Source organism: Triturus cristatus, chromosome 1_1, assembly GCF_964204655.1.
Source record: "Triturus cristatus chromosome 1_1, aTriCri1.1, whole genome shotgun sequence".
NCBI classification, from domain to species: domain Eukaryota; kingdom Metazoa; phylum Chordata; class Amphibia; order Caudata; family Salamandridae; genus Triturus; species Triturus cristatus.
Window position 1 is genome coordinate 576,618,139 of NC_140579.1, and position 27,812 is coordinate 576,645,950.

Sequence of the window (27,812 nt, forward strand, 5' to 3'; positions counted from 1 at the left end):
TTACATCACTTCCTGCCTTCTCTAAAGGCATTCCATTGCTCTGATGTCCTCAGCAAAGGGCAGATGCAGACAAGGGTATTGCCATTTGAGCCTGTTAAGGGCAGACATAGATGGAGGTATCACCTGTTTGGACCTGTTAAGGCCAGTAATGGCCTTGGGCCAGAACCTCTGTTCCATTAAAACTTACAAAGTAAGATAAAATCATGTGCCTCACCAATCAGCCCATTCTGCCAATCCCTACAAATACACCAAGACCTTGATGAGTCAGGCACTTGCATAGCATTCACACAACACATAGACCCAAACTCAAACACATCACACTAACTACCACACCCCCTGAAACTATAGAACATATTACAGTACATACATTCCAACTCATGCTCATTAACACTCACTCTGCAGTACTCCACACACGCTTCGAATACATCATCACCTAGCACAAACATGACACATCGTTCACCCCCACATCCTCACACATCCTAGACACCCTTCTTCCCAAAGGCTGCAGCGTACATCATGCGGATCATGCACATAGGAAGGGAGAATACCTTGCTGTCATCCATAGGCCCTCCTGGCCCTGCACCCTAGGCAAGCAAGTAACATTCAGCTCCAAGGAACTGCTGACATGTCATTTCCCACTCTCTGCAACTCAGACCGCCACCTTCCAACCCATCTGCAGACATTTTGGGCAGGAAAAAGACTTTATTGATGAATTCTCAGATCTCCTTACTACTTCATCCATCCAACATGCCCACATCACCCTCTTGGGTAGCTTCAAATTACCACACAACAAAAGCTAAAAAAATAACAATAGACATACTCTTCAACCTCATTGACAGCCAACGTGGTACAGCATGTGACAAAACCAAAATTCTTCAAAGGCTACACCCTGCCAGTGGCTTCTCAACATCACCAAGAATCAACTGCAAACCACCAATACTCCTGGACATGACCAACCACTTTGCCATCCTTATCTCTCTGCTTAGGGATCAACCAATAAATTAAGGTCAACACACAAGAGAACACCAAACCTTTAGATCTGTCAAAGACTTCTCCATAGACAATCTAATGCTTGAACGTATCTTGCACCCTATCAACTCCCTATCCAATGTCGATACCCTAAACAATTTCAACCCTCTTTTGGAAAAGTATGTGAAGATCGATATCCAATTAAAACATGGAAGTGCATGGCAAAGTCTTTAGCACCCTCATAGTCTAAAAACCTTACAGACAATAAACAATCCCTCTGCAGACAGGAAAGAAAATTAAATAAAAACAAAACTCCTGATGCCCTCCTGATACTGAAGTCCCTCTGCACAACATGCAGGCATCTCATCACATCAGTCAAAGCAAAGTACTATGCCAACACCATCAATGAAGCCATCACAGAACGCTTTTCAAGATAATCAAGCATTGCATGACTCCCTTAACAGACCCAATTATTCCTCACTTCAATTTTCAGTTAAAAAATACATAAGATCTGACAGCACATTGACAACACCAAGTTTGCGTCATCTCTTATGACTATCCTTTCCCACAGAATCCCTTCATAGACGCTCTATAACCCTTACTCACCATTGTCAGTGCCTCCCTTCCTCAAGGGATCTTCCCAGAAGCTATCAGGACAGGACAGATCCTCTTACTCGCGAAAAACAAAAACCATCACCCTCAGGACCTTAACAACTATCTGCCCATCACTCGCCTGCCATTTATTGAAAAGACCATTGAAAAAGTAGTTTATGTTAGTCTCCAAGACCACTTTAATGCCAACCACCTCTTGCCACAACTAGTCTGACTTTAGCTCACGCTGCAACACAGAGACCATTACCTCAGACATTTTGATGATGCCCTCCTGACCACTGATGAAGATGACCCCCGCCTCCTGATATTGATTGAACTCTCAGCTGCCTTTGACACAGTCGACCATCTCACACATACATGCACACTGGATTTGGGAATGGGATTAACTGGAAATGTCTTTACCTGCTTCTCTTCCTATCTTTAAAACAAATGCCAATTTGTACCTGAATGTTCCAAAAGATCCTTGTTATCCCCAAAATACCCAGAGTTTCATACCCTGTCATCTGCAACCTTTACAGAACCTACCAGAAGCTCAATCTAACCATGACAGAATTCCTATTATTTGCCAAGAACAATAAACAAGTTAAAAAACAATCCTGGACTAAAGACAAGAACTTTGACTACCTTGAAACCCAACTTTCACTGAATTCCAAGCCAATTGGATTCATCCAGGATGCCAACCCCACTCATAAGGAACGCACTGCAAAATGACTACAAAAGCTTGGTACCAGCTCTCTCTTCTAAATTAAGTAAAACAATTTATTTCAAAATATTAGTTCAGAACTTTTGTTTATTCCTCGTACACTCCCATCTGGATGGTAGCAAAGCCCTGCTCAATGGCCTCCCAGACTTCACACTGGCATCTCTTAAGGGCATCCTACGTGCTGCAGCTTGTCTCAGGCAGTGCATTAGGAAATATGATCACATCACTTCCATCCCGATGAAACTCCATTGGCTCCCCTTGCCAGCCCACACCATCTTCAAAACCACCTGCATAATTTACAAAGCCATTATGACCAGCAACCTCAACTATCTTGCAGACAAGATCATAATTTTTGGTAGTTTTCAGCACACCCGCAACCAAGATACCATCAGACTGTAGAAAACGACAAGGTAGCATGCCACTTCCATCTATGCACCCAGGATGTGGAACAACATGCCTCTATAGATCAGAACTGGCACCATGCTGCTCCAGTTTAGGAAAGTGTGAAAGATGCACCTCTTTAAAGAACATTAGATCACACAATGCCTTAACCGACCACACTGACTTTGAGCTTGTCTTTGATCCTGGGCAGTGCTCCACTGTGTTTTGGCTAGGATCGTACTATAAAAATAGCACATAGATGCATACATACATGAATAACTAATGGAAGGAGAAACATGGACCACATCACCCAACACATCCGCCTATCTACATTAAACAAAGTCCAACCTACTATTAACTAGTTGAAATTAGAAAATACAAGACCTTTCTGTCTGAAGGCATTAAATGAATGTCTAATGCATTCCATTCCATTCCATTGGATGGCCCTGATGTAGAATATTTAACGTCTAATTGAATGATTTAGGACGGTTGACTCTCTATAGAACATTTAGTGTACATATGGAGAATTTATTATATGATAAGTAGATGTGAATACACAAAAACTTTCAAAATTCCACTGTTCAGAAGGAGTGCTCAATAGGCAATGTACATGGATGTAAATTCAATCTCTTACCTTTTCATTGGACATTAAAACATTTTTGCTGCTTACGATTGACTTAACCATTGGTTAATATTCACAGCTATCACAATCTTCTAAAGGCAGTATAACACTACAAAAGAGTATGTTACACAAGATGCTTTGAAATAGAGTGAAGTAGAAGAATTGAGTCCGATAATTTAGTGTACATCACTTGTCGTTCTCATAGACACTCTTTTAGAAGCAAGAACATCAGTGCTAGATGAATAACTTCAGCTCTTAGATCAAACCCAAGTAGAATAAGTTCCCAACAAATACCTGAGAATGCGGAGAATGACACAGCAGGATCCAGAGTGTCGTATCTTGTAAAAGCAGCAACGCTGAACCTGAAGTAGATCAAAGACACCCCAAATACTACGTTATAATCTCCACCAGTCCAGCCCTATGAAAATATCTGAAAACACAGTTTGTATAAAGATATTTCATATACAAATCTTTTCGTTTCATTATGTTAATGTTCCAAACCCTGCCGTCATGGAATGCTTAAAAGTGCGGGACAGTTGTATAAGCTCCTTCTCTAAGCATGGAGGCTTTTAAGGCAAGATTAGACCGTTCCGTAGGATGGCCTTAGCATGGGCAGTTACAAGTCCTCGATTTGAGCGGTAAAATGATGGGAATCTGTAAGCTCTCTTGATAGTGGACAACTTCTAATTCCTAAAGTTTGTACACTCCCTCCCATGAGATTGAGTTGCATGTCTAACTTCTCAGAAGCCTCATAGTTCACATGGGTTTTTGTCATATTGACTTGAAGTGTACGCCACTGGCATGTTATAGTTAACATCGCAATCTAATTTCATCACTTTTTAAGTACCACCTCTCATGGTTTGAGCCATATCCTTCTGCACCATGAGTAACAGCACTACCTACTTTCATACTCTACTAATCCTGTCATATACTTAAAGTTGTAACTCTACAGGAAGCATCCTTATAACTCCCAGACTGTTAGTGGTGTGTGAAATATGGGCACTGCCACTCTACAAGATAAAACATCGAACATCGGGATGCTTTTGTCTGAGTAAAGACTTCCAAGACATCCCATAAGGTCGTGAAGTCATTGATCAACATTCCATGCAGATGTTTCAAGGGACTTAACCCTATTCATTCCTGTTGCACCTTTTGTAAGTCAGATGCCAGCAGGAACAATCGGCACGTAAATATCTGCTACTCTCCTCAGATATCATAAAAATATCCTCAGAGTATGGTTTCAAGTTGAAACTGTCCTTTCATCTTCACATGATCTAACGTCAAGTGGCTGTGATTAAACTCCACTACCCCTGGAGAGACCACCTCAGTCCAGGAACTGTCTTCAGTCCCAAAGTTTTGCCACAAATTATTGATTTCTGATGTGTTAGTGCCAAGGTTTTAGACTGCTTATGTTTGACAGTTTAATTATTTCAGTGTACTTATGAGTGACATTCAACGACTGAGAGTGACACTTTCTCGCTAACATTATAATGTCACCCACACTTAGTAATAGCATTGCACAGCCTAAGTCGGACACCTGATGCAGGGCGGGGCAGCAGAGAAACAATAAATTCAAAATAAATTCCCTGCCTTAGCCAGCCTGCGCCTCCCCGGCTGGCAATCAATCAAATTAATGGCATGATTAGATCATGATCAATTGACAGAGTCTGTCCAGTCTCTCTGCCACATGGGACACACTAGGCGGACTACAGGATGGGAGAGAGGCCCCAACGGAGATCTCCTCCCTGTATAGTTCTCCAATGAGGCCCCTTTTTTTTACTGCAGTTTAGACTAACCCAGTTTTTGGCATGTATTTAGAAGCTTCGTTTTTTGCATTTTTACAGAAATTAGGCAGGTGTGATTTTGTGTTTGGGTCTTCAAATTTCTTTTTTTTTTTTCTTTTTTTTTTTTTAGTTAAATAATTTTTATTGAATAAAAGGAAACACAGGATTACAAATATAAACTAATCAACAATGTTTAGAATATAAGCATACAAACATTCTAAAAAATAGTAACTACAAAATAGGATAATTGTACATATAAAATTACCGAGTATATAAAACAATTATAATAGCTTGCTTAAAATGGTACTAAATTAAAAACAGGGAAAAAGAGAGTATACCTAATGCTAAAGATAAAAAAAAAACTAGGCTATTACAGTGGTATACAAATAACCTGTGTAAATGTGAAAAAGAATATAATATTTAAAGGGGGAAGAGTAATTTTTAAAGAGAGAAGAGACAAGAAAGAAGAGACAGAAAGAAAACGAAAGAACGAAAGAAGGAAACAAGTGAAGAAAAGAAAAGAAAGAAAGGAAGAGAAGGAGAACTCAGTAATAAGAATAGAAAGAGATTATAATGATAATGAAAGATAAGTCGTAAAAGGTAGCCACAGTAAATCAGATTTAATTTGAAGGTGTAAAGAAGACTGAGGAAAAGAGGCAATTCTATGCTCATCACAAATATAATTCCACCAATGCAAAAAGGATAGTTTAGAATTGTCTTTCCAGCAAGACAATATGACTTTAAAAGCCACCGCAAGAAATAAATCAAATAAAGGAGAGGTGGGAATACCTTGAGCCACATCAGATGACATGGTGCCTAAGAAAATACTATGAATATTAAGTTGATTTTTGTAAGAAAAAATCAGGGAACTCTTTGACCATACATCAGTCCAGAATGCATAAACCTTAGGGCAATAGAACAATAAATGCAATAAAGAACCTTCAGCATTAAGACAAGACCAACACAATAATGACGCAGAGTGGTTAAACTTATTTAACAAAAGGGGAGTAATGAAAAACTCTATTATAAATAAAGTACAGGGACTGTGTACTATTAGCAGCTTTGGAAGTCTTGAATATTTTCTGCCAAAACTTATCCCATTGCGATATCGACCAAGTCAATGAAAGGTCATGTTCCCACTCTAGTTCAACCTTAGATTTAGTCTGAGTATCAATAGGGGTAGACAAAGATTTATAGATAAAAGAGGCACTAGGAACAGTATCAGTAGAGATTTGATATAGTGGAGTATCAGGAAGAAGTGAAGCAGGAGTTGGTAAAGAGAGAAATTTCTGTACACAAACCTGGAGAGTTAAAGCTAAAGTGTTATACTGTTGAATACAGGAGTCAGATAATTGAAAGGATTCTTGCAACTGATGGAAAGAGAGAATTACACTATTCACAATCATTTGGTGTACATAAATAAGGCCCTTTTCTTTCCAATGTTTGTAATATAATGATTTGTGACAAAACTTAATGTATTTATTAAACCAAAGTGTTGATGCAAGAAAAGATTGATAATCATCCAAATTCGTAAAGAAAAGTGTATGTAACAAAAATTGAGAATGCTTCAAAATAGGGTATTTGGAGAGAAAAGTACAATTCGTCGTGTGAACAACATCTCGCATTGAAAAATCATTTAACAATGAACATTCAACATTGATCCATGATGGTTTAGGTGAATCCTGATAATCTTTAGACAAAGCATAGAATTGACGAATCAAAAAGGCATTATGATATAAAGCAAAATCAGGAAATCTTACTCCCCCCCTCATTTTTAGGACGGATCAATTTAGACAGAGCAATACGTGCATGTTTGTTATTCCAGAGAAATTTAGTACATAATGAATTAATCTGAGAAAAATAATATTTAGGAAGTTTAAAAGGTAACATAGACAATATAAACAGGATCTGGGGGAAAATCATCATTTTAATTGTATCAAGTCTACCCCACCAAGAGAGGAACAGAGGAGACCAGAGGTTTAACAAATTAGTAATTTTGAGTTTTAAGGCAGTAAAATTATGGGACAATGTATCATGAATGTTGGGGGAGAACCATATGCCAAGGTATTTAATTTTTTGGGGACACCAAGTGAAATTAGATGAGTCAAACATATAACGATAGCATGAAGGGTTTAAGGGTAAGATCTCAGTTTTAGAAAAGTTTAATTTGTAGCCAGAAACCTTAGCAAATGAGGAAATTTCCTGCAAAAAGGGGGGCAGAGAAGATACTGGATTAGATATATAAATAAGAACATCATCAGCATATGCAGACAATTTAATTTGGTGGGTCTTGAAATTAAAACCATTGATGAGGGGGTTATGTCTAATACGTTCCAGAAAAGGTTCCAGGCATAACAAGAAAAGTAGTTGTGAAAGGGGGCAACCCTAACGAGTACCTCTTTGAAGAGAAAAATAAGGGGAGAAAAGAAAATTAACAAAAATACATGCTTTTGGATTGGTATATAACAATTTAACATATGAAATAAACTTTGGACCACAACCAAACCACTGTAATACATGAAATAAGAATGCCCAATTAACACGATCAAAGGCTTTTTCTGCATCTAGGGATAAAGCAGCAAGTGGGGCTGGATAATTTTTTCTAAGAACATTGGAAAACATTCTGGCGTTGTCGGAAGCCAAACGACCTTTAACAAAGCCAACTTGGTCTGGATGAATGAGAAGGGGGATAATTTTTTCCAAACGAGAAGCTAAACTTTTTGCAAATATTTTGCAATCACAGTTAATTAAAGATATAGGACGAAAATTTTTGCAAAAGGAGGGGTCTTTATCTGGTTTGGGGATTACAATAATAAGGGCTTCCAAAAAAGAACCACAGGCTTGGGAGTTGGATATAAAGGAATTAAAAAGTTGTAACAATTTGGGAGCAAAAATTGAGGAGAAAGTGGAGAATAATTCTACTGAAAATCCATCGGGGCCAGGAGCTTTCGCTTTTTTCATAGACTTAAGAGCATCAGTTAATTCTTGTAAAGAGATATCTTCTTCAAGGGATTCGAAATTATCCAGTGAAGTTTTAGGCTTGGGGATATCTTGGAAGAAAGAAGTAAAATCTGCTTCAGAAGGCATGGTAGTTTCTGTATACAAGAGATTGTAGTATGATTGAAATGTGGAAATAATATCGGAGTCAGAGGAAAGGAGTGTGTTGGTCGATTCTGAATGAATGGGACCAATGACTTTACGTTCTGATTTAATTTTTAGATAATTTGCTAACATTTTCCCAGCTTTATTTTGTCCTCACTGAAATTTTGATGTAATCTTAAGGAGGATATTACAAGCGTCCACAGTGACAATTTTATTCAGTGAGGATTTAGCCTTAATTAATTCTTGTAATGATGAGGGAGATTTAGAAGAATAATAGTTATGTTCTAATGTTTTTAGAAGGGTTAGGGTTTCTTTATATTTAGTATGCATTAATTTTTTCTTCCTTGAGGAGTATGCAATAGTGAATGCTCTAAAGGAAGCTTTAAAGGCATCCCAATTGTTGTGAACGGAAGTGTCTGAGGAGTTATTAAAGGTAAAGAATTCCTTGATAAAAGAAGTCGCTTCTAGAATAAAGGAACGGTCCGACAGAAGGGAGTTATTAAAACGCCATCTACCTTGTTTACATGTAGTGAGAGAAAGGTCGATAAGGGTGGAGACAGGAGCATGGTCGGATATAAATATGGATCCAATGTCAGAAGATTGGAGACAAGGTAGTAGTGATTTGGAAACTAAAATATAATCAATACGGGATCTGGTATGATGTACGGGTGAGAAGAAGGTAAATTCTAAGGTATCTGGGTTACATGTTTTCCAAGTATCAAATAATGGGCGAGAGGAAATGGCTGTCTGAAATGATTTGTGAGATTTATCAGGTTTGAACTCACAGTTGGATTGCCTATCAGAAAACGGATCTAGCCAATTGTTGAAATCACCCCCAACCACAATATTAGGATTAGCACATGACAATAGTTTCAGTTTTATAGAGTGCCAGGATTCAGAATCTGGTTTAACAGGACCATAAATGTTGAAAAAGGTTATTTGTTTTTTATTTATAACAACCTCTGCCATCACCCACCGACCATCAGGGTCACACTCTGACGATAGAATCTGTGCATTAATGGATTTATGGAACAATATAGCAACACCACCATGACGATCAATAGCAGGAGAAAAGACAATTTGATTAACCCAGTGGCGTTTAAGTTTAAGGGATTCTTTGTCATTACAGTGGGTTTCCTGTAAAAAAGCAACTTGGGTATTAAGTTTAGCAAGATGAGACAATACCTTTTGACGCGTGACTGGATGACCAAGACCACGAACATTCCACGAAGTCACATTAACCATAACTCTGGGGACAGGTAAACATGAGGGAACAGGAGGACAAAAGTGCAAAATCAACAAGACAAAAGAAGGAAAGACGATATTCAGTATGTGAACAAAGAGACTTAATATTAAAAATGACACAGGTACAGACAAAACGGATTAAAACTGAGTAGGACTGAGTCGATGAAAAGAAGAGATGAGCAAAAAGAAAAAGAAGCAAAAGAGAAAAATTAGAGGAGAAACATAATCCAAAAAGTAGAACTAAACAAAAAGAGAAACAGAAATGAGAGAAATGAAAGAGAAAGAAAGGAGAGGAAGGAGACAGAAGAAAGAAGTAAGCAAACAGATCAAGGATTGTCATCCAGATCTGTAAAGTAGAAGGAAAGCCAAAAAAGAGGAGCATAGTGACGCCGAAGGACACGGACCACAGTAATAACTATAAAAGGTAAATGAGAACCTCATGGAAACAATAAGAACAAATAATCAGAGGATATCATACAGGCAAAACAATTTATAATCTAATTAGCAATCCTAAAACATAAGAAAAAGTCAAACATTTATATCCATGCCCTGAGGTAAGAGACTATGAAGAAAAAGTTTAAGTTTATCCGGATCATCAAAGGAACGTGACCGACCATTATGCGTAATTTTACAAAGGCAAGGATGGAGAATTCCATATTGAATGTTAAGTTGTCTCATCTGAGGAAGCAAAGCAAGAAATTCCTTGCGACGAGCATTTGTTGCATTAGAAATATCCTGAGATATGAAGATATTATGGCCTGACCAGGTAAGATGGCGTTTAAGTCTTACAGCCTTCAAAACTTGCATAAGCTCGGTGAATTCCAGAAAAAGTATTATGATTCCACGTGGCTTGTTGGCATGAGGCAGAAGACGCCCCAATCGGTGAGCTCTTTGAATATTGAGGGGGTTCGATGATGGTTGAAGCTCTAACAGGTCTGGAAGGAATTTCTGCAAAAAAGAGACCATGTCAGAACCTTCAACATTCTCTGGAAGACCATAAAGGCGCAGATTATTTCTGCGATTGCGATTTTCAAGATCCTCTGTGTGGATTTTTAATTTATGGATTTCTTGTTCCAGTGTGGGGATCTTAGAAGTGATGTCTTGTAAATCGCTTACACGCTGTTCAAGTTCCAAGACTTTACCCTCCATGACAATCAATCTCTCCTCAATCTGCTTTAATTTTTCGGTAGTCGCGGACATAAAGGGTTGGAGGCCACGTACCTTGTCTAGTATAGTGTCCAGGACCGGGTTTTGTGAGGAGAGAATAGGAGACGGAGGATCATTTTTATGTCTTTTTGGCTTGGTACCAGAGGAGGAAGAACGAACAGCATGAGAATCACTAGCCATTGTGACTTAAAATGCTTTGCGATGGATAAAAGTTAACGCAAATATAGTGAGAATGTTCCAAATATCAATAAAGTACAGATATTGTATAGAGCTCACCACTAGGCACAAAGTGGAAGAAAAATAAAATTGAATAATAGTGACATCAAATTCTCCATATAAAACATAGCAAAAATCATCTCAGCTGGCATATAGTGATGTAAAAAATGCCATTCCATTTGTAGAAGCCGCAGTATATAAGAAGATTGGCCAAAAAACGATGTACTGGTAGAAAAAAGACTGTCATGACAAATGTTGTGAGAGGCGCTAAGTGATGTTAGCGATTAAGGCTCTGTCATCAGGAACTGTTAATATGGGCTGTCAAACCAGTCATTTATACATACAGGTGCATTGAAAAATCCCTTGCCTCAAACAGGTCATCTGCAGCAATTGGCGTTGGTGCAATAATAAAGGGACAAACCAAAAAGCTGGTGGAGAGAACACCTATATTGTGGAGTGCATCCATTATATTGTGAAGGAGGCCGTAGGCAAAACTGGGCATTAACGCGCTAAATGCAGCGTTCTGTGAGGAAATAATGCGGGCGCCGCGATACAAAATGGCGGGCGCCCGCGAGTCACTGAAGAGAAAATCACCGCCGTAGCGTAAGGGCTCGTTTACTGAATAATGACGACTAAGAAGCGGTATGCGAACTCACCGCATCGTCATAGAGTCATGCCCGCCGCCCAAATACAGGAACAACATCCTCGGGAGGCTCTGCACAAGAAAAATGCCCCGCGTCGCTGCGGAGCCTACACCAGGTCCGCCATTCCACTTCGGCGCTCAAGCCACGCCCTTGGGTCTTCAAATATCTGAAGTTTGTTTGGCATGCATATGAGTTTCTGCGATAGCAGGATATTTCTACATTCTAATATAGAGAGATTTATATTCCTCCTGTTGCACACTTCCGCCATCTTGTGGCCTTTGAAAAACAAGCTTAGCTTTTTTTATGTGTCGGTCCCAGCAAAGCGAGAAATTACCATAAAAGTGGCATTCTAAAGCAAGATAATTGTCAGGGCTGTAATAAGACAAGACTATGACATCTAGAATGCATTTGTCTATCACACAAAACAAAAGTCGAGGACCGAAATCAATGCACTTAATGACCTGGAGGGAGGTGGTCACCCGAACAAAACCCCAAAGGCTCTTTAACACTCAACCTAAGAATCTCAGCTGGGATTGATATCTCCTAGGAATACTATTTAGGAGAATATGGACAAAAGCGTTTCCCTTGAGTGCTCTATGTAGCAGACAGGAGGTGTGGGCCCATGGGCAAAGGGTATCCACCATACTCTACAGTAAATGTATCAATTATGGGCCAAGACACTAGTGTGCACGATTTCTCACCATTCAACAAGATCTAGCATTCATGTCAGTATCTTCCCAAAAATAAGCTTCATATCCAAGAAGCTCTGCTACTTTTAACACAATATAGGTGAGCCTCTAGAAGCTTGTACTTCTAGATCTCACCTCAATCTTGGACAGGATCTCTGATGACAAAGCTCCCTCCCACTGTCACTACATTTCCTCGTATGAGACTGTAATTCATGGAAGGTGCATAGCTTAATAAACCCTCTGTCTTTGTGAAAGATAACTACCGTAATCCTGTATACCTGCAAACAATTCAAATCGTATGGAGGTATAGCTGTGATAGGCACAGGATTTGGAGATGGTGATACTGTGGTTACTGAGACCTCTGCTACAGTGTGAAGTATTTCTAGTGCCAAAGACACTAGCTAGTTCTCTTGTCTGTCCCTTTCCTCCTTATGGGCATAGATTGCCTAAATAGACTGATATAATAGCTCATCCTGCTATCGGCCCAAAAAAGCAAACCTTTTCAAACACCAACTTACTTTAAAATTCTGAAACAATGAAAGCAGTGGAACCTTATAATAAACAGCACCTAACCTATTATCACTCACTCCCACAATACTATGCCTTTAAATTTAAATGGGAATCCGCGTGCACACTGAATGGCACCTACTGTCACAATGCCTATTCTCTAAGGAATCCAAATATATAAAAACAAAGCGAAGGTGCACCACGCAAAAAGATTGACAGTCACAAAGTTCATCTCCAATAGTACGATTTCTTCAAAAATATTTCTTTTATTCCGTTTTCATGTTATGTAGAACACACATCATTCAGTTATTGTAACTCTACAAACAGAACAGCCGACGCGTTTCGTCCTGATACAGGACTTCTTCAGGGCTGTTAATTACAAACAAAGAAACACACATATGAGAATACATATAAATATAAATACACCACAAAGACAGAACAACAGTATGTATGAACGAAAAGGGGACCAATACCTAGTCCTAATACATATTACAAATAGTGTCAAATACCTTTTTACTTTAACAAAGGGACTGAAAGTCCAAAAAGACACATTACATATAAAAGAACCACCTTATCAAACATTAAGTTACTAATATCACTCAAACATTTCTTCATCAAATTCATCGTATATACTGATCCATTGAGGCTACAGGGCGAATAAAAATAGATCAAAACTCCCTCTACTACATCTGGTTTTCTGTCATCAATAGAGGGACAAGGGTGAAAAAAAGGAGCTGGGAATCAGAAGAAATCCAGAGGACAAGGAATAATCATAATGTATTGGATAATAGAGAAAGAAAGTGTCAGCCTAGAAGGAGCCATAGGAAAGGAAAGAGAAGGTGACCCACCGCTAATTAATGATGGAATACGAAATGCTGTCGTCCTGAAAGGTCACGAATGACTTTACATGGGGGGTATTATCCCGTCCAACAAGATCTATAATGTGGAAACGACAGTAAAAAACATGAAAAATATTTATGTATAGATTAGACATCACCACCAAAGTTTAAGTACGGGCAGCAGTAATGTGGACACGTGTATGTATCCACTTCTGTGAAACTTACATTGTCTCAAGAATACTGGAACTGATATTAGTACAGTTGTTTTCCAACAAATCATTGTCACATATAAGCCGCAGTCAAGAATGCCACGCACACCAAAATAGTGGGAGTACTTTAATTTGTCAAATCCATCCCGACTCTCTATAAAGAAGAAAGGCATCTTTTTAAGACCGCAAGCATAAGTAAAATACACGAGTCTTATTACTTATACAAAAAATATTGAAAATTGAGCCAAATTAAAAAAATATATATTTCCACTTCGGAATAGCCATACAGCGTTGTCCAACAATTAGAAAGTGAACCATGATATCTAAGATGGTGAGCCGCTCCTATTCTCCCAATATGACACAGAGTCAATATCCTCACTATCTAAGAACAAAAGTGCTAATCTAATGAAAGCGACAAAAATAACCACAAGATCGAACTACAGGGGACTTTCAATAAATTCCAGTTCAACAAATGTAAAATCCTTACCTAATAATTATCCAAAATCCTTTTCAGCATGAGGCATCTCTAAGAGAGTGCAACTTACGGCCAATGCCTGAAACAGTCTAAAAAGGGAAGAAGCGCAAAAGCTAAGTGACTGATTTCTAATACATACATCTTCAGTATTAATATATCACACTTTCAAATATGTCAGGAATAAATGGCAACCCACAGCAAATATTGCAGCTTTCATAGTTTTACTTTTCTGCGCATTAATGTCTGTCATACAAAAAACTATCATATAATAACTAATGCCGGATGACATTTTTAATTTCAGCATTATATAAAGAGAACTGCAATCGAGGCAAACACCTTTATTTTCAAGGGGGAACGGAGCGACACAAGGTCACTAATCCACCTTAATTGCCCGAAAAATGTCTATTTTGAAAATGAAAATGTATTTAAAATAAGGAATTGAATAGCTCTAATATCACCTCAATCTTAACATCTCGTAGACTGCCAACAAAGCCGTTAATGCACATTTCTGCAAGATTGGCAAACATGATGAACTCTCAACCACATAAGAGAGAGAAGTACTGAAAACACAAACAGTAAGTTTATCTAAAAAGGTCAAATTAACAACAATTCTGTATCCCGAAAACTTACTGCAATCTAATAGTTGCGGTCCGCAGCGGTCACCGGGAAACGACGTAACGGTCCAAACGCCAAGGCAGGGAGTCTAAAGTGGTGTCTCGGCGAGATTTAAATAGTGCACGTAATAGGTGAAAGCTGGATCACCTGTGTTAACAGTATCCATGGAAACCTTCGTCAACAGTTCTTGATGTCTTATCAGGGGTGGCCATTTTGTAGTGTCCAAAATTCCCGATACGTATACGTGGACAAATTTGTGGTCGTAACTACAATCTAAGTGCAACCACCAAAGCAGGGAGCCTATAATAATATCTAGGCAAAAACAAGGGAAAAAAGTACGCCCAATAAGTAAAAATTTGGTAGTCTATAAAACAGTATTCATTCAAGCCAACATCGGCGGTCCTTAATATCATTTTCACGGTGGCCATCTTGCAGTGTGCAGAGTTCCCGATATGATTGAGTCAAAAAAATAGTTTGTGGTTATAACTAGAATCTAAATGCAACCACCCCGGCAGGAAGCCTATCGTGATGTCTAAGTTAGAAAAAAAAGGCAAAAAGTACGCCCAAAAGGTAAGGACTGGGTCGTCTATGTAAATAGTATTCATTAAGGCCAACATCGACAGGCCTTAATGTCATTTTCACGGCGGCCATCTTGCAATGTGCAGAGTTCCCGATATAAATGAGTCGAGCAAGTAGCGGTTATCACTTCGTTATAGAAGCTAAATAACGCAAACTTGCAAGGATATAATAAGACATATTCAAATGTGCCATCAAAGGGACACCAATCAAAGAAAAGACAAAGGAAATTAAAAATAACTAAAAACACAACAACATAACGAAAGAAGTAATAACCAAAGATATGAATAATACAAATCATACCAGAAAGCCACATATTCTAATGAATTTATATTCAACTCGTGTGTTTATACTTTAAAAAGAGTGTCGTCCTATTAGCTATGAGATGTCTATTTCAGAGTGTCACAGTATGGCACAGGCAGAAATAATATGAGTCAACGTTTCATATAGACAATAATTCTCAGTGGACAGCCCATCAGGTCCATTATCCTTAGTACGTCTCGTTTTAGGTCAACCGGCCTCAGGTTACATCAGTAAACTCAATGTTGTCTATCCTTATATTGGATGACTGCTACTACTCTGGCGTACCCATGGTCTTCTAAAATGTTGAAGTCATTATACGTACGCAAAATTTGATCTCGTCTAAATTATTGATGCTTATTTACCATCTACTGATCTTGCTGTTTGAATATGAGTTTGTAATCTGAGGCCGGTTGACCCAAAACGAGAATTATTGTCTATATGAAACGTTGACTCATTTTTTCTGCCTGCGCCATACTGTGACACTCTGAAATAGACATCTCATACCTAATAGGACGACACTCTTTTTGATGTATAAACACATGAGTTGAATATAAATTAATTATAATATGTGGCTTTCTGGTATGATTTGTATTATTCATATCTTTGGTTATTATTTCTATCGGTTTGTTGTTGTGCTTTTAGTTATATTTAATTTCCTTTGTCTTTCTCTTTTCTTTGATTGGTGTCCCTTTGATGGCACATTTGAATATATCTTATTATATCCTTGCACGTTTGCATTATTTAGCTTCTATAATGAAGTGATAACCGCTACTTGCTCGACTCAATTATATCGGGAACTCTGCACATTGCAAGATGGCCGCCGTGAAAATGACATTAAGGCCTGTCGATGTTGGCCTTAATGAATACTATTTACATAGACGACCCAGTCCTTACCTTTTTGGCGTACTTTTTGCCTTTTTTTTCTAACTTAGATATCACGATAGGCTTCCTGCCGGGGTGGTTGCATTTAGATTCTAGTTATAACCACAAACTATTCTTTTGACTCAATCATATCGGGAACTCTGCACACTGCAAGATGGCCACCGTGAAAATGATATTAAGGACCGCCGATGTTGGCTTGAATGAATACTGTTTTATAGACAGCCACATTTTTACTTATTGGGCGTACTTTTTTCCCTTGTTTTTGCCTAGATATTATTATAGCCTGCTTTGGTGGTTGCACTTAGATTGTAGTTAAGATCACAAATTTGTCCACGTATACGTATCGGGAATTTTGGACACTACAAAATGGCCGCCGTGATAAGACATCAAGAACTGTTGACGAAGGTTTCCATGGATACTGTTCACACAGGTGATCCAGCTTTCACCTATTACGTGCACTATTTAAATCTCGCCGAGACACCACTTTAGACTCCCTGCCTTGGCGTTTGGACCGTTACGTCGTTCCCCGGTGACCGCTGCGGACCGCAACTATTAGGTTGCGGTAAGTTTTTGGGATACAGAATTGTTGTTAATTTGACCTTTTTAGATAAACTTACTGTTTGTGTTTTCAGTACTTCTCTCTCTTATGTGGTTGAGAGTTCATCATGTTTGCCAATCTTGCAGAAATGTGCATTAACTACTTTGTTGGCAGCCTACGAGATGTTAAGATTGAGGTGATATTAGAGCTATTCAATTCCTTATTTTCAATACATTTTCATTTTCAAAGTAGACATTTCTCGGGCAATTAAGGTGGATTAGTGACCTTGTGTCGCTCCGTTCCCCCTTGGAAATTAAAGGTGTTTGCCTCGATTGCAGTTCTCTTTATATAATGCTGAAATTAAAAATGTCATCCGGCATTAGTTATTGTATGATAGTTTTTTGTATGACAGACGTTGATGCGCAGAAAAGTAAAACTATGAAAGCTGCAATATTTGCTGTAGGTTGCTATTTATTCCTGACAGATTTGAAAGTGTGATATATTAATACTGAAGATGTATGTATTAGAAATCAGTCACTTAGCTTTTGCGCTTCTTCCCTTTTTAGACTGTTTCAGGCATTGGCTGTAAGTTGCACTCTCTTAGAGATGCCTCATGCTGAAAAGGATTTTGGATAATTATTAGGTAAGGATTTTACATTTTTTTAACTGGAATTTATTGAAAGTCCCCTGTAGTTCGATCTTGTGGTTATTTTTGTCGCTTTCATTAGATTAGCACTTTTGTTCTTAGATAGTGAGGATATTGACTCAGTGTCATATTGGGAGAATAGGAGCGGCTCACCATCTTAGATATCATGGTTCACTTTCTAATTGTTGGACAACGCTGTATGGCTATTCCGAAGTGGAAATATATATTTTTTTAATTTGGCTCAATTTACAATATTCTTTGTATAAGTAATAAGACTCGTATATTTTACTTATGCTTGCGGTCTTAAAAAGATGCCTTTCTTCTTTATAGAGAGTCGGGATGGATTTGACAAATTAAAGTACTCCCATTATTTTGGTGTGCGTGGCATTCTTGACTGCGGCTTATATGTGACAATGATTTGTTGGAAAAGAACTGTACTAATATCAGTTCCAGTATTCTTGAGACAATGTAAGTTTCACAGAAGTGGATACATACATGTGTCCACATTACTGCTGCCCGTACTTAAGCTTTGGTGGTGATGTCTAATCTATACATAAATATTTTTAATGTTTTTTACTGTTGTTTCCACATTATAGATCTTGTTAGATGGGATAATACCCCCCATGTAAAGTCATTCGTGACCTTTCAGGACGACGGCATTTCGTATTCCATCATTAATTAGCGGTGGGTCACCTTCTCTTTCCTTTCCTATGGCTCCTTCTAGGCTGACACTTTCTTTCTCTATTATCCAATACATTATGATTATTCCTTGTCCTCTGGATTTCTTCTGATTCACAGCTACTTTTTTTCACCCTTGTCCCTCTATTGATGACAGAAAACCAGATGTAGTAGAGGGAGTTTTGTTCTCTCATGTTTAATGAGTGTTGATCTATTTGTATTCGCCCTGTAGCCTCAATGGATCAGTATATATGATGAATTTGATTAAGAAATGTTTGAGTGAAATTAGTAACTCAATGTATGATAAGGTGGTTCTTTTATATGTAATGTGTCTTTTTGGACTTTCAGTCCCTTTGTTAAAGTAAAAAGGTTTTTGACACTATTTGTAATATGTATGAGGACTAGGTATTGGTCCCCTTTTCGTTCATACATACTGTTGTTCTGTCTTTGTGGTGTATTTATATTTATATGTATTCTCATATGTGTGTTTCTCTGTTTGTAATTAACAGCCCTGAAGAAGTCCTGTATCAGGACGAAACGCATCAGCTGTTCTGTTTGTAGAGTTACAAGAACTGAATGATGTGTGTTCTACATAACATGAAAACAGAATGAAAGAAATATTTTTGAAGAAATCTTACTATTGGAGATGAACTTTGTGACTGTCAATCTTTTTGCGTGGTGCACCTTTGCTTTGTTTTTATATTACTTTAAGATTCTCATTATTGATATCCAAATACCAGTTTTGTCAATATGTCCTCCAGATGTCTCAGAAGAAACTCCTACCAAGGCAGATTGTATGTTTCGAGGACAATGATCTTCATCCGGTCAGGCTAGGGTTGGTACTCCGGAGGGAATTATTTAAGTCCTGTTGAAAATTAAATTCATTCCACTTTGTGGGCTTGTGTGTGCCACTGGTTTACCAGATATAGCTGGTACACTTTAACTGTCTTACTCATATGCTGAAGCTGACGATATTCTCTTTAAAGGTGTGCCTCAGACTCACATTCTGAACACTACGGGTATCTGTTCACCCTTAGTCAGAGTGCTTTTGGCATGGTATTGTGACTCTTTTTAGGTCGAAGCCTACCAGACAGCACAGCTGTCTGGTGGGTTAAAGAATTCTTGGGGACATGCTGAAAGCTGACCTAAGAATTCAATTTGCTTATTGCTTACCATTGGCTTTGTAGTTTGTAACTCACATGTGCTTGCTTTTTATTTGCTGGCTTTATGTTTTTTAGGCTGTCCAGCATGTCTTTGAACTTCCCATGAAGCATAACCTATTTACTGCCTCTCTGACTGGCTCCTTGTATTCTTCCACATGTGCTAGCTTTCTGGGAACTCTTGTGTTTTGGTTATCTTCCTTGCATGCTCGTTCAGGAAGCAGTAAACGTGCTGTGTTTCTTTAAAAAGTTTTCCTGTCATCCAGCAAGCTTGGTGTTTGCTTTTCTTTCTCTGCCTGTAACGTGAGAGGATTTAGCTGATAAACTTGCTGTGTATGGGAATCTAAAAAGGCTGGCGGATGTCATTTCTTTCAAGCACACAACACAATGTAAATGCCAGTAAATGAACTGTAGAAATATTTCAGAGTATATCAGAAATTCTGAAAGCCCAAATGAAGCACATCTTTAGTAAATCTGAACTGTGATGGAAACAAATATTCTAATAAGATCAAAACAATTCAATACACAGTGTTGTTGATTTCCACACATTATCGTTTGTGCGCTGTATCGTTTTATCAGTAAAACTGTATGCCAATGCAAATGTAATGGTCATTTCAATTGAATTTGTGCTCGCCGTAATGGCAGTGCGCTACCACACCATGCATACTCCATTCTGTATAACTTCCAGCCGCGGTCCGTAGTAGGAGTAGCTGCAGGGCGGTGATGTGGGGAGGGGGAGGGGCAGGTTGGGGGGTAGTGAACTATGGATTACAGAGGTTTACAGGTAAGTTAACATATAAATTAACAAAATGAATTTCGTTGCGTGCACTGCATCGCATTTGGGGAAGCAGTGCACGCAATGAAATTTGTTTTATTAATGTATATGTTAATTTACCTGTAAACTTCCGTAATCCATAGTTTACTACCCCCCACCCTGCCCCTCCCCACGTCACCGCCCTGCAGCTACTCCTACTACCGACCGCGGCTGATAACTTCATTCTATGCCAATCCACTCTATGACACTCAACTCCACTCTGTGCACCTCTACGCCAATCCAAGCTACACCACTCCATTTTGAAACACTCTCTTCCAATCTATGCCACTCCACTCTACGACACTCTACTCCACTGTACGCCACCCCTCTCTACAACTCTCTAATTCACGCAACTCCATGACAGTACTCCACACTACTATTCTGACACTGGTCCCAGGATTATTTTTCCAGTCCAGGAAAGACCCAGCTTAGCAGTTCGGGCTGGACTGTTCCCAAGAGGCACAGGGTCAAGACTGATTTGCATATGGCTCGGTCTGAACTGGGGTGGCAAAGTGAGCTAAAGAACGATGATGGATTCAACCCAGATCTATGTGGCAGACATGTTGTGTGTACTTTGGATCTGCGGTCTAGCGGCTCAGCCTGCAGTCACGTGCTACATTTTGTTGAGTATTTAAACTGAGTTGGAACAGAGACATGTGCTTTCCAACTGTTGTTGCTGTGCCAGTAGCTGAAGGAAGATGCCCTAATCTCTACCTTTCCTGATATTGTGCTTCAAGGATTCTTGACTGTTCATCTGAAGAAAAACAGGTTTTGTTTTTTCTGCTAATTCTGTAAGGATTGTTCCGGTTTCCAGATACCGACATACTTTGTGTTTATCTTGTGAGAGTTAAAGAGACTTGACCTCATGAAGTGCTGCTAATTACTTATAATATTGATGCAGCTTGCTGAAGCCCATAATTTTTGCGTTTATTTTTCAAGACTCAGAAAGTTTTATCAATACAAGTTGATTCTATTTGTGTTCAGGAAGGATCAGCATTGCCATCTAGTGACCGTAGATAGAACTGTTCTAAGAATGAATTCAATGAATATAAAGATCACCATTTGGTTCTAGTTTGCTTTAAGGAAGAAACCTATAGCAGTGTGTAATCATTCTGCAATTATTGTAGACATAAAAGAAATGTCATGGACATAGAAAATTATGTTCTAATCACCAGGTAACCATGCACAGGAATCCTTGCACACATACTTTAAATGAATATATTAAATGTCATTCCCACATTCTAAGTTTATGATTCCTAATACATTTGTTTTCTAGCTATACACCTGACTATGAATATATGACGTTACAACGCATACATTTACAATGCATGCCTTAACAACGCAGTTTTTACATCGCAACATCCTTTACAACGCATACATTTACATCGCATGCCATTACAACAAATGTTTTTAAATTACATTTGCAACGCATTCCATTACATCACATTATACCTTTACAACACATACCATTACAACGCATACCATTACATTGCATTTAAGGTAAGTGTTTGATAGTGCAGGGGTAAAAATTACTATTCTAACTCCAGAGGGTGCAACAGTAGGGTAAGTGTTGGATAGTGTAGGGGTAAAAATTATTATTCCTAACTCCAGCGGGTGCAACAGTAGGGTAAGTGTTGGATAGTGTTGGAGTAAAAATTACTCTTCTAACTCTAGGGGGGGCAACAGTAGGGTAAGTGTTGGATAGTGTAGGGGTACTATGCGTTCTAATGGTATGCGTTGTAATGACATGTGATGTAATGCCTGCGTTGTAGTGACATGCATTGTAAAGGATGTTGCGATGTAATGACTGCGTTATAAATGTAGTGCGATGTAATGACTGCGTTGTTATGGTTGTTTCTTCCTGACTATACACACCTCTTCAGAGGCAAGCAGCCACGAAACAGTGTGTTAACCAATAGGTGGGTTTAATTCTTGTTGTGTATGACCACTAAAGTAATACAGAAGTAGTAATGACGATTATACTCTTGTTAAGGCATTGACCATTAGATACATTATTGGCTGCTGTCTTCTCTGTTCCTTACCCCTACCCCTGTGGTCTCTGCACTCTAATATAGTTATAGGAGGTTGAGATTCAGTGGGGCAAGGTGTGAATATTCTTTGGCAGTCCATGATATCCCTGTAGTGAAATTTAGGTACAATAGTCTCTATAGCTTTGTGAGACACTCTACGACACACTACTCCACTCTATGACACTCCATGACAATTTACAACACTCTACTCTATGACACTCCACTCTACCACACTCTACTCCACACCACTCTATGCCACTCTGCACTACTCCTCTCTGTGACATTCTACAACACTCAACTCTATGACACTCTACAACGCCCTACTCTACTCCACTCCATGCCACTATATTCAACTCCACTCTACCACACTACTCCATTCTACAAAACTCTACTCCATTCTAACACTCTACGCCACTCTACGCCCCTCCACTCTATGCCACTCCACAGCACTCTATGCCACTTCACTCTACGCCACTTTACTTTACGCCACTCCACTGTACACCACTGCACTTCAGGCCACTCCACTTTATGCCGCTCCACTTTAAGACACTCAACACCACTCGACTCTACGACACTTTATCTGTTGGGTGGGTCTAGACACTGACAGTTGAAACAAATGCAGGCAAATAAAAAACACTTTAAAAAAGAAAGCAGGATCACGGACAACTACCAGTACAGGTAAGCAATAATAACAGCTTCTTTAAGCATAACAAAACTGTTGTACTTTGAAAAACCTTACCCATGTGAAAACCGCCTGTGGTTTTACATGTTCAGAATGTCTTTACTCTCAGGGAGATAATCTCAGAACTATTTTCCTTAAACTGTTTTCAGCCTTTCCCCTACAAGCTATTTAGATTCAGACCTTGGTGATTAAAACTTCCATAATGTTACAATGTGTAGACATTGAAGGTAAAGACCCTTTTATGTACAATGCAACAGGTACTAAAAAGTGGCTGGGAGGGATAGAGCACTGGATCCTCGCTGCCACATGGAAAGGCTCATGGAGGCTTGGCTGAAAGTTCACTACATAATGTAATCAGTAGACTGCTGCTGAGTGGATCAAGATGATTTTGTCGTCCAGGAATCCTCTAGGGCTGTTATGTTTCTAGTTCAGGAAAGATAAGAATAATATTTTACCTCCTTCTAAAAGCTATTCAGTCGGTGCTACAAAATTACAGGCGCAGTTGAGTAACTATTTTCTTCTCTGACATTGAGATGATGAATGTATTTTATTGCACATACTAACTGTACAACCACTACCACTAGACCACTAATGACTCCCTCTCTGGCAAACAATACTGAAGCACTGAGGAAGGAGCCTTGACTTAATGTGTTTTTGTATCATATTGACCAATGTTACATTCACCTTGGTATTGAGCAGTATTGTTCGCAGAAGGTATTATTTGACTTTGAAGTTGATGCTCCTCAAACATCAACAGAGAGATATTACCCAAGATTATTGTGTGTAGAGTGAGCTCTTGGAATGACCGGGTTATCTTGTAACCCTACTGCATTTGATGCAATAAATCACTTCACAGTACCTTGATTTGAAACTTCATAAAACAGTTTTGTGCGCAAGAAAATGTGACATTTGTTAGCAGTAGCTAAAGGAGGAAGAAACAAGCATTGGCATAGCCAATAGGTCTCGCCTTTGGGACCTTATAAGTGTTTAGCCATGCAACAGTTGCATAACTAAACACATATAAGGTCCCAAAAGCGAGACCTATTGGCTATGCCAATGCTTGTTTTAACTGCTGCAATCTATTGAAGCCTCACGGAGAACATCAAAGCGGCCGTGCGGCTGCGAAAGTGATCGAGATCGCGATCAAACATCAAAGCGGCCGTGAAAGTAATAGCGGTAAAGCGCGACGCGCGCGCCCGCGGACATGCACTGTAGGTCTAGGCTGGCCTGGTAGCACTTTTTGGAGCCCTCACAAAATGTCTCGCCAGACCAGCGCATGCGCTGGGTCAGGCGAGACCTAAAAAACCTCTAGCAGGGACTAGTGACTGACCTAAAAATCAAACAATTTTTATAAGGTAAGCCAATTTCAAGGATTCACTAATCTGTAAACAAACAATAAGCTTGTCAACTGACAATATGAAGACCCAGTAATTTGTCAAGGAAAATTATTAGCATCAACAAATTTTGTATTTTATAGAGTAGGTTAAAAGTTTAAAATCTCATTGGGGATATGACTCAGAAGGAGAAGCAATAAGGTATGATGTAACAGATATCAAGTTAACATTTCCAGGTTGGGCTGCTAACTGGTTGCAATATGCTCTTCTTGTGTGTCAGGAAATCCTACACTATGAACACGGTCATAAATATGGTGGATGCCACGTCATGACAAGTGACCTACAGCAGAAGAATACTTCGGACCAGAAAATATATGCAAAAAATAGGGTAAACAAAAACTAAAAACTTGAGGATCATGGGTCCTTAGAAGAGCACAAAGGCTAAATGTCTTCTGTTTATTTGAAGAATCTGCATATTTTAAAATATGGTCTTCTGACGTTTAGCAAAAATGCAAACAAAGACAGTAAATGTAGGCTTCTAACATTTTCCACTGTGTGAGCCTTCCTACCAGGTTCAGCAAAGTGCTTTTATGATTCTGAATTCTCCACAGTCAGCATAACCAGCTTTTTGGGGAAGTCCAGGTAAAAGATGGGGGAAAGCAGAAGTAGATGAAAGGTCATATTTGCCTGTTCCTGCTAGAGCTTTGAACTTCACACCAATTTGAAAGTACAAGCTTGTAAATTAATCAGGAGATAAAGGTACCATGCATTAAGGGAAGCTTTTTTCAATTCTTTAAAGGACTATCACTGCATGTAGTGCTGTAGAGTCACATGCGACGCATACTCCTGCCATCTAGTGTTGGGTTCAGATGTTGCAAATAGTTTTTCTTTGAACAAGGTTTTCGAGTCACGAGGTCTCGGTGAATCCTTCTCGGATGGTAGATGCGCAGGGGCACTGACTCCATTGTTAAATTGTTTTTCAACCAACAGGTAAGTATAAGTATTGAGTAATTTGTATTGAAGAAATAATGACCATGCAAGTAGAAAATAATTATTTTAAAGTTAAAGATATCTGAAACAACCACTGACTTTTGGGAACATTTGAAGCTACAGCCCTACAAGCAGCGAACAGATGCTTAGAGGGTAGGTAACATATTCAGTTCTTAGCATCTGTATCTGTAGATACAGCTGCTATGCATAGATTTAAAACCAGTATTCCAAGAAGCTGTGGCTAGCCAGTGGATGGTGCAGAGGTCTAAAAGAAAGTCTTGAACACAGCTTGACCAACTCTTGCCAGGACATCCACACATTAGTGTTCTAGAAGTGTGTGTGGAGTGGACCACTGGGCAGCTCTCCAAATGTCTGCTTTGGGTATATTCACCCTGGAAATCTATAGTAGCACCCTGTCTGTTGGCAAAGTGTGACCTGGGGTGGGGTAGGGCTCTATTAGCTTTAGCATAGCATGTCTGGATGCATTTGACAATCTACCTGGCAATCCCTGCCTTTGAAATAGTGTGGCCTTTATGAGGCTGAGAGAAAACTATAAACAGTTTTTTGCAAAACGATTTGGTCCTGTCTATATAGTACATACAAGTACACTTAATATCAAGTGTGTGGAGTGCTCTTTTGGCTACAGAGTCAGGTAATGGAAAAAAGACTGGGAGCTCAATAGCTTGTTTAATCTGTAAAGGGGAGACCAACATATACAAAAATAGTAGTTGATGTGGAGACCCCTCAGATGTGGTCACCCCAGACCTTGGACTGTCATGTCTATGAGGAGCACCCCCCAGCCGACTAGAGATGCATTCATGGTGATGGTCACCTGCAGAACTGGGTCTGCAAAGGGCCTGCCCTGCAAAAAGGTTTTTGCTGTTCCACCATGGCAGAGAGTGATGATGCTGTTCCTAACCAACATTAGATCCTCCATCTGAGCACTGGCATGAGAGGCACTCCTGATGCGGGTGCATATGAAGCCTGACATTTGGCACTATAGCAATGCAGGAAGCCATAATTCCTAACAAGTGGCTGAAAAAGAGGAATAAGCTGCAGGAACACTTGCACTCTGTTTGGGCTGGGGAAAGCTTGGCCCAAGATGGTTTTGAGGACTCCCCTAGGAAGGGATGGACTAAAAGTGGCTCTAAGTGGGATTTTGTGGCGTTCATTGTGAACCCTAGGATGTGTAGGAGGGAGACTGTAGTCTGGGTGTGAGCCAGACATTGATCTGCTTGTGCTCTTGATCAGCTAGTCATCTAGTTAAGAGAAGATGTGAATTCCCCTCCTCCTGAGGAGAGCAACTACCACTTCCAAACACTTGGTGAAGACCCATGAATTACAGCACTTCAAAGGGGTAGTATTGACCACCACTTACCCTGAAGCGGAGGTAGCCCCAATGAGCTGAATGAATCAGGATGTGAAAGTAGGCATCCTTGAGCTCGAGGGTGGCAATTAAGTCACATTGCTACTGGCTGCAGGGGAGTGGCATCCTGTAGGATGATCTTGTGGAAGTGTTCTGACAGGATGCATCTCTTGAGAGGATGGAGAGAGAGAGGACTGGCCTGAGGGATCATCCTTCTAAGGAATAAAGAAGTATAAAGCTGTAGGTGTGCCTTTTCCCAACCGGGCACTGGCTCTATGGGCAAGAGTGCCTGAACCTCCTTATGTAGCAGCACAAGGTGTTCTGGGCTGAGTGTGTCGGTTTGAGGGAGAATATTTGGTGGGGTGGCGAGGAGCTTCAAGCAGTAGCCATGCTGTTTGATGGACAAGACCCACTGATCAGAGGTGATCTCCTCCCAATGCCGAAGAAACCCCTGAAGTTGAAGTCTCTCCCCCGACAGGTGTGGTGTGATCAAGGGGGATGTGGTCAAGTCAGTTGTTGAAAGTAGTTAGGGCTCCCTTACAGGGGGTGCCTCTGCCCTTAGAGCTATTCCCTATAAAGGAGCCTTCTGTGAAACTCCTGCCACCCTGCTGGTGATAGCCCTGTTGCTACCTCGGGTACGATGGGGTAGGTTCTGGATAAGTATTTTCTGAGCTCCCTCTGGGCTGTTGCCTTCTAAAGGAGCCCCTGCGGGAAGGGACCTGAAAGGCACCCATTGCCTTGGCAGTCTCAGTCTCTTTAATTGTCTCAAGCATGGATTCAATCTGAGTTTCGAAAAAGTGCTCTTTATTGGACAGGTGTTTGAAGAGGTGCTGTTGGACTGCCGGCTTGAAGCCTGACACGAAGAGCCAGTAGTGGTGCTGCAGGATGACCGAGGTGTTCAGTCCCCTGGTGGCAGTATCATCCACATCCATAGTACACCTAATGGTGGCATTGGAGATGGCCTTGCCTTCTCAAACAGCTCTTCCACCCTCTTGCGATGCTGGTCAGGAAAGTGCAGCAAGAGTCCTTCCATG

The 27,812-nt window shown here is 39.7% G+C and overlaps 1 protein-coding gene across 1 annotated transcript in view; it reads right to left on the reverse strand.

The window, feature by feature from the left end:
- The window catches only part of LOC146870662 (receptor-type tyrosine-protein phosphatase V-like), a 450,224-nt gene that overhangs the window by 132,793 nt on the left and 289,619 nt on the right, over positions 1–27,812 (reverse strand). The window contains 3 exon segments of the mRNA XM_085643396.1: positions 3,582–3,705; positions 7,994–8,166; positions 22,977–23,006. Coding sequence (XP_085499522.1) covers positions 3,582–3,705; positions 7,994–8,166; positions 22,977–23,006 — 327 coding nt within the window.